Source organism: Phalacrocorax aristotelis, chromosome 11, assembly GCF_949628215.1.
Source record: "Phalacrocorax aristotelis chromosome 11, bGulAri2.1, whole genome shotgun sequence".
In the NCBI taxonomy this organism is placed as follows: Eukaryota; Metazoa; Chordata; class Aves; order Suliformes; family Phalacrocoracidae; genus Phalacrocorax; species Phalacrocorax aristotelis.
Window position 1 is genome coordinate 2,461,350 of NC_134286.1, and position 8,069 is coordinate 2,469,418.

Sequence of the window (8,069 nt, forward strand, 5' to 3'; positions counted from 1 at the left end):
CCAGGAGAGCCCCCCGAAGCGGGTCAGAGGTGTCGGGCGGGTGCAGCTGAACGCGCTTGCTACGAGGGAAACCACGTCCGCGGGGTCTGGGGCTCTGGAGGGCCACCCCGACGGACATCTGTGGCAGGGTGGAGTAACCCGGGGACAGAACCACTGTACTGCTCCTATTACGACACGGTATAACAGGTCGATGGATTTGTGAAGGAAAAATCATTATAATTACCCTCAAAAAGTCAAATCAAAAGTTAATTGGCATCAGCCTTTCTGAAGGCCGCACTAGGAGATGACTGCAGTCCTTCCAGGGTCAGGGCTAGCTCCTCTCCCATCTGACCCCTGCTACGCACAGCTCTACAAAAGCCTGGAGAAACGAATTCAAGAGCCATCCTGCCATATACTTACTTCACAGCTCATCTGCATCCGTCCCAGCTGCCGTTACAAATGGCATTGGTGGTTTTCCACCACGAGTTCAGCAGGAGCTCAGGCGGATCTTTCCGAGCCCCATTTGCAGACGGGGATGCTAACTTTCCGCTCCCGAATCAGGCTGCTCTGAACCAGAGCCGGCACCGGGGCCACGCGCGTGGAGAAGTCGGCAGCCAGAAAAGTGGGCAGCTCTCCACCAGGTGCCCCGGGCTGGATGTCGAGCTCCGGCCTTTGGCGCCTGCGTCTGCACCCATTCGCTCCCTCCAAGGCCTTTTCCTTGGACAAACTCCTGTCCGGGTGAGATGCGCCAGGATTTTGGTGTATAAACGTGAGTTTAAAAGCATCATGAGTATAAATGCGGCTAAATGTACAAATGAGTATCAGTGTGCAAACCCCACCGCAAACAGAGTCATGAGCGTTCCTGGAACGGGGATTTGAGGATCACGATGCGAGTCTGGGGCATTTAAAACACGCATTTGTCAAGAGTTCGGCTGGAGAGCAGCCGCCTGACGTTCGGTTTTGCTTGTCTCTGCAAAGACAAAGCAGTTTTCACTCCGCTGCCAGTGCAAGCCTTGGAAGAAACGCGTGTGCCAGGGCGCGGGCCCTAACAAATACAGCAAGAAATCCTGAAAAGTGGAACATTTCCATAATCCAGTGCTCCCATGAGACTCTGGGAGCGTTTGGAAGCGGGGCACGGAGCGCTGCACCCTGTCCCCTGCCCACCCCGAAGCCACAGCTCCCACACACCCCCCTCCCCAACCTGCTTTCTCAGCTGGCCGGTGAATTTTATCCCTTTCCACATTTTTTTTCAGTTAAGGCTCATCTATCCCGGCTGACCTCCCCAGTGCAGGGAGAGGCAGTGGGGCAAGGGGTGCGCTGGGATGGGTGGGGGAGGCGGCCACCCACCCTGCTCAGCATGAATACTATCGCTTTCCCCCCAAAAAAACCCCACTGAGCCCCGGGATCCCCTCTGGTGCCGGCTCTGGGGAGGGGTCCCGGCTGGAAAATGAATCAGCGTGGTGCATTCAAGCCTTTGTGGCACAGGGAGGTCCCCGGGGGGAAGGGGGGGGACCCCCAAATTCACAGCGCAAATGCAGCGCAGCCCTTTCCCTACGCACCTGCGGGTCTGCCCGGAGCGCCCCCCCGGCCCGGACCCCCCCCCCGAGCCCGGACACCCCCCATGCCCCGGCCCGGCCGCGCTGGGGCTCCCAGGAACCGCCCGAGTGGAAAACTGGGATTTCTGCCCCTAATTCAGCGCAGCTGCCGCTGCGGGGCCGCGCTTTGAAGCGGAGCCGTGGAAACACCCCGGGGGCGAAGCCGAAGCGGGCGGGCGGGGGCTTTTTTTTTTTTAAAAAAAACAAACAAACAAAAACAACTCCCCCCAACACTTCCCCCCCCCAATCCCGCAACCAAACCCCGGACCAAGCGCGGGGACAAGCCGGGATCCCCGCCCGGCGCTGTCGCACAGCCCGGGGGGGGGAGGGGGGGTGGGGGGGATGGGTGACACCGCGGACTTTCGTGCTGGGGGGATCCCGCGGCGGGGGGGCCGATTTGGGCACAGCCCCCTCCCACCCCGGCCCGCATCTCCCCACGCACGGCCATGGCTCTCCCTTCCCTTTAGTCTCTTCTTCTTCTTTTATTTTTTCCCTTTTTGTGCTGGTTCTGGTTAAACGTTATTTGCACTTTTGTTGGAAAAGTGGCCCCTAGTGTGCAATTATGTCAAATTTCTTTGAGTTTTACAATTTAATGGAGAACAGTAACTCGTTTATTGATCCTAGACGGGGCCGGCTCCTCTCCCCCCTCTATCCCCCCACCCTCCTCCCCTCCCCTCCCTCCCCCCCCCCCCCCCCCCGTTACTCCTATGAAATGTCACTCAATGTTTCTTATGCTCCCACCAGTTTCCAAAACAAACAGTGGAGGCTGCAGCCGTCTATTGACTCAGTTGGATGCAAGAGGATCTCGCCGTGGCCGCTGCCCCCCGACGGGAGCCGGGCGGCGGCCGGGCGAGGGTGGCCGGGTCCCGGCCGGGATGGAGCCGCCGCCGGTGGGACCCCCGCCGCCCTCCTGAGCCCCGCGGCCGCCCGGGGGGACCCCCGGCCCGGGGGGGATGGCGCTCAGCTCCCGGGCTCACGCTTTCTCCGTGGAAGCTTTGGTGGGACGTTCGACCAAGAGGAAGATGCCGGATGGTCGCGATGAAGAGAGCGGGGCCGGCTGCAGGCAGAGCCGCGGAGCCCCGGAGGAGGGTCGGTAGCGGCGGGGACACCCGGAGGGGACCCCCGGGGGTCACCCCCCCCCCCCACCCCGGCCCCGGCAGCCTCCCGAGCCGCCCCCTCCCCTTTCTCTTCCCTGCAGAAAAGCGGCCCACGGGCGGCGCCGAGAGCCGGGCGGGGGGGCCCGGGGTGCAGGTGGAGCTGCAGGGCTCCGAGCTCTGGCGGAGGTTCCATGAGATCGGCACCGAGATGATCATCACCAAGGCCGGCAGGTACCGGCTGCGCCCCCGCTCCCAGCCCTCCCCCTCCTCGGCGGCTTTTGTCTCTTTTCCGTTTGTTTTTGGGGTTTTTACTTCTTTTTATTTTTCAGCTGGTTGGGGTATTTTTCTCCGCACTTTTTTTCCCCCGCTATTTTCCTGAAGTTTGAAAATTTGTTTCCCCATGCCCGTTTAATTTTTTCAACGCGTTTTCGCCGTTCAACCGGCAGCTTTTGCTCAGGACCTTCCCCTCTGCCCGCAGGAGGATGTTCCCCTCGGTCAGGGTGAAGGTGAAGGGGCTGGAGCCGCTGAAGCAGTACTACATCGCCATCGACGTGGTCCCGGTGGACTCCAAAAGATACAGGTACGGGAGCGGGGGAGACGGATGGGACCCAAGGCTCACATGCACGTATAGAATCTATAGGTGGGCGTGAGGGGGGGTCGGGCCGGGCTCTCGGCCGCCTGACCGCGGCCCGGCCGGGCCAGGTACGTCTATCACAGCTCGCAGTGGATGGTGGCGGGGAACACGGACCACTCCTGCATCACCCCGCGGCTCTACATCCACCCCGACTCCCCCTGCTCGGGGGAGACCTGGATGAGGCAAATCATCAGTTTCGACCGGGTGAAGCTCACCAACAACGAGATGGACGACAAGGGGCACGTAGGTGTGGGGCAGCCCCGGGGCGGGGTGGGGGGGGGCAGAGCGTCACCCCCGGCGGGCAGCGGCGTGGGGGCGGCGGGCCGGTCCCCTCTGCCCCGGGGCTGAGGTGGGGTCCCACCCGTGCTTCGTTTCGGGGCTTCTACCTGGCTTTCCCCGCCGCGGGGGGGCTCAGCCGGCCTCTCCCCCCGCACAGATCATCCTGCAGTCCATGCACAAGTACAAGCCCCGCGTCCACGTTATCGCCCAGGACTCTCGCTTCGACCTAGCGCAGATCCCGTCGCTGCCGGCCGAGGGGGTGCAGACTTTCTCCTTCCAGGAGACCGAGTTCACCACCGTGACTGCCTACCAAAACCAGCAGGTACCACCGGGGGACGGCGGGGGGGGGGCACGGGGAGCCCCGGCAGTCCCTGGGGCCCGGGGGGGATGGAGACCCCCGACGGCACCGGGGGCCGGTCCCGGCCCTCCCCGCGCCCCAACGGCCCCTCTCGCTCCCTCCCTCCCCCCCCCCCCCCAGATCACGAAGCTGAAGATCGACAGGAATCCCTTCGCCAAAGGTTTTCGGGATCCCGGCAGGAACAGGTAAGAGGCCGCCGCCGCCCCCCGCCCCGTCGCGCCCCCGGCCCCGCCGCCGCCTCAGCCCGGTCTCCCCCCGCAGGGGGGTCCTGGACGGGCTCCTGGAGACCTACCCGTGGCGACCCCCCCTCGCCCTGGACTTCAAGGCTTTCGGCGCAGACAGCCAGGGTAAGTCCCCTTTGCTGCCTTTTTCCTCCCGCGCCTCTCCCCGTGGCCTCGGGGCTGCGGCGCGGCCGCCCGCCGGCGGGGCTCGGCGGCTCTGAAACCGTTCGAATCGATGAGGTGGGTCCAGAAAACCTACGTAGCGGCCAACGTAACGTTCAGGAAGCCAATTTCACGTGTTTTCGGCAAAAAAAAAAAAACCACAATCCCTCCCGTTAAACTCGATGCGGGCTGGCCCCCGGAGGAGCCGGGCAGCAGCGCGGTCTGCCCTCGCCGACCGCCGGGGCTGCCGTCGGGTGTAATGCACGGGGAAAAAATCATCAGAGTATGCGGGAGGCTGATTTAGAGTCGGGTTGTTACAGCTTTGATCCTGTTACACTAATCGTTTCCAAGCCGTTTGAGAATATTAGCTTGAAACGTGATTATAACGACGGCCGGTGCCTCTGCAGCCCGCCTCTGCGGTGCGAGGAAACGCAGCAGAACGCGGCGTATGCAGCAGAAAATGAAATTAGCTCTTATTTAGGATGTAGCAGTCCCACAGCCCGTGAACTCCGCAAGAAATACAGGGAAGAGGGGAAATTTTTTCAGGGAAAACGACCTCCCTCCGCCGGACAAGCGCACGGCGGTCTCTTACAGCCCTCGTCCAGAAAAAGGGCTTTTGGTGTTTGATTTGGTATTTGGTATTTTGGTATTGGAAAAGTGATAATTCGTAGCGCCGAAAGAAAAAACTAATAGATCGTTTGGAGGCTGGAGCGCTCCAGTTTGGGGTTAAAGTCGCCGGTTTAACTCTCATTTGTGTTAGGAACTCTACAAAATACCGGGGCGCACCAAATCACTCCCGTCTCTGCAGGGAAGTACTGCAAAAACTAGCAAAAATTCGTGCTGTGCAGGCGTAGAAATGCAGAGACATTAAAAAAATCAGACTTGGAAGAAATTAAGAGGTTTACCGGGTTGTACAAAGAACTAGATTTTTTAATTATTATTTTATTTTAGAAAAGACCTTATACAAAAAGCTGCTTTTGAACCCGTTTTGCAGGCTGTGATGCGGTACCGAGGAGAGGAGCTGGTGGATGGGGAATGAGAGAATGGCAATTGCGGCGATTATTGTACAGACGCTAAAATATTAGGGCTTCCTGAGATTTTTTTTTTTTTGCTAGTCTTAATGTAATCGGTATTTTTCTTCAGGGTTAATTTCCTGGACCGATGTAAATATAGCTGAATCTCCATTTCCACTAATAATAATTCTGTATTTCTGAAGAAAAGCTGAAAAATAGAAATACTGAAGCCCTAAAACCAGAAGGTAAATTAAAAGAAAGCATGAACAATAAGCTGAAGAATTGGCCATAAACTTGGGATTTTTTTAAGCCTAATAGAAACGGCAGAAAAAATCTGCACTCTGAGCTGCTCCGTCCTCCCCGCTGTGACCCCCCGTCCCAGACTCGTACGGGAAGCCGTGGAAATCGTGCGCTATTCTTGCTCGGGAGTCCCTGGAGCAAATCCTAACGCCCGCTTGCTCCGCTGCAGCCAGCTGCGCAGGGACCCACTGGCTGCCTCGCGCTCACGGATATCGGCTCAGTCACACCGTTTTTCATGACCCGAGTCCTGGGAGGACATCAGGGTGCGTACGTGGGGAGAGGACCAGTTCCCTGCCCCGCACCCGCTCCTGCTGATGTCAGTACCGAAACAGCCGCTGACATCAGCGGGGAAGGGTGAGGTGGGCAAGCCATAAACCGTTCCCGGACTATTGCGAATAGGTGCCGCCCGCGCGTTACCCGAGCTGTAAGATAATCTGTTTGCTGGGAGTTTGCAGAATGACTTTGTGCCACATCCAAAATCGTTGTGTTTTGTTTAAGGGTGGATATACTAGCAGATATGGCTGGGTGATGCAGTTGATTCTGTGTCGCTGATTGTAGGTAAGGTCTGACCAGGTCACATACAGACAGCGTTATCGCTTGGAGTTAAGTGTAAATAGAGAAAAAGGCAGAGCAAAAATGAATTCACATTCCCTTCCTTCCTTTTCCAGTGACTTTGGTAAGAAATTAAAATGGCTGGGGGGACACACGGGCCTCTAGAAGGATGTGGTAATGACTGTGCTGCGGAGACACACGGCTCTTAAGTGGCATTAGATGAAACCAGCATCTGTTTAGCACCAGGGATGGCCGCTCCAGAGCACTGTTCCCACGCCAGAGCAGCCGCCGCCGCTCAGTTTTTGCTCGGGAGGAGCGGCGAGCACGTGCTGACCCGCGATGTTACACACCAGTGGCCTCGGCAGCGCTCGCGCGCGTGAAACGAGCCGGTGTTGCTGTTCTACCACATCATGAAAGTGTTCATTGATTCATTTCAGAAAAGAGAGTGTTCAAACGACACATGTATTTAAAGTTTCTGGAGACACCTATAGTATTCAAGTATACGTTTCAAATTGCATGGGAAGCCAAGTAAAATTAGTCAATTCCTGTGAGCAGGAAGGTACAAAAAAAAATTCTCCATCAGGCTGAATACGTTTTTTTGTTCTTATATACAAGGGGAAAAAGCTGCCTGTAATTTGCGTGAAAAATAGGGAACCTAAAATAGCAATGGTGTATGTGTAACGGGAGAAGGTTATCGGCCGTACAGCACAGATGCGGTGGTACCTGCATGTGTGGAGCCAAACTTCATGGCTGTCCCGGTAAATGAATGGGATTAGACGTGTGTGACTATTGTTCTTAGACAAGTGCCAAGGGAAAACGAAAACTAATTTACAGATGGATCTTCCCATTTTCCAGGAGCTGATTTTTGCGGCTCGTTTGTGCTTGGACGGACACCAGCAGAAGGGAGACGCGGAGTGGGAGCGGGAGTCCTCCAAGGGTTCCTTGGCCGTGAACATCAGCTAGGCCAGCCTGGATGATTTCTGTTTTCATTTTCAGGTGGGAGCTCCAGTTCTTCACCGGTGACCTCCAGCGGCGGGACGCCCTCTCCTCTCAACCCCCTGCTCTCTCCATCGTGCTCTCCTCCGACGTTTCACTTGTCAGCGAGCAACATTGGCGTGTCGTGCCCCGAGACCTACCTACACAACCTCAACGTGCCCCTCTACTACAAGATCTGCCCTACGAGCTTCTTACGACAACAGTCTCTCATCCTTCCAAGCCACGAGAAACTGGGAGGCACCAACCCGCATCTCGTACCCCACTTCATGGTGGACATGCCAAAGCTTTCTTCCCTCGGCATAACCAATCTGAAAAATGCTAAGGCCGAAGACCTGAACGGGCAATGTCTACAAGTACCCAGTTCTGCTAGTCAAATGCTGTACGGATTACATGCATCTGGAAACATTTTCCCATCAAGTCCCATTGCTCGGGAAGCACTTAATTGTTCTTTACATCCTCCATATGGCTTGTACGGTTATAACTTCTCTGTGCCATCCAGACTGATGAATGCAGCAAGCCATTTCAAAGTGAGTGACAGCATTCCAGCTTCTCTGAGAGATGGCAGATGTAATCACTCTAACTGGCACCCGACAATTAACCATTGCCTTTAGTGGAATTATATATTTCTAAGCATTGATATGTAAAGCAAGCCTTTCCTTCCTTTATACCCGAGGGCTTGCTAGTTATTGACTATGAAATACTGCATGGTACAGGAGCGGCATGTCTAAGCATTTAGCTTTTTTTGTGGGCAAATGTGTCGTGTTGTTGGGAGGGTGGAGGGGCTGGGAGCATTGGAGGGTCTGAGGTGACCCACAGCAAGGTGATACCTTCTGGTAATATTTATGTCACGGTTGTAGGTTAAGAGAAAACTGTACAGTCACCT

General features: G+C 56.6%; 1 protein-coding gene across 1 annotated transcript; it reads left to right on the forward strand.

Annotated features, from left to right (window-relative positions):
* Nucleotides 1-2,527: 2,527 nt before the first annotated feature.
* On the forward strand, nucleotides 2,528-7,797 carry TBX22 (T-box transcription factor 22). The gene is made up of 8 exons (XM_075106494.1): nucleotides 2,528-2,663; nucleotides 2,773-2,902; nucleotides 3,150-3,251; nucleotides 3,374-3,548; nucleotides 3,742-3,906; nucleotides 4,063-4,127; nucleotides 4,204-4,289; nucleotides 7,187-7,797. The coding sequence occupies exons 1-8, from the start codon at nucleotides 2,528-2,530 to the stop codon at nucleotides 7,795-7,797; spliced, it is 1,470 nt and encodes a 489-aa protein (XP_074962595.1).
* The last annotated feature ends 272 nt before the right edge of the window (nucleotides 7,798-8,069 follow it).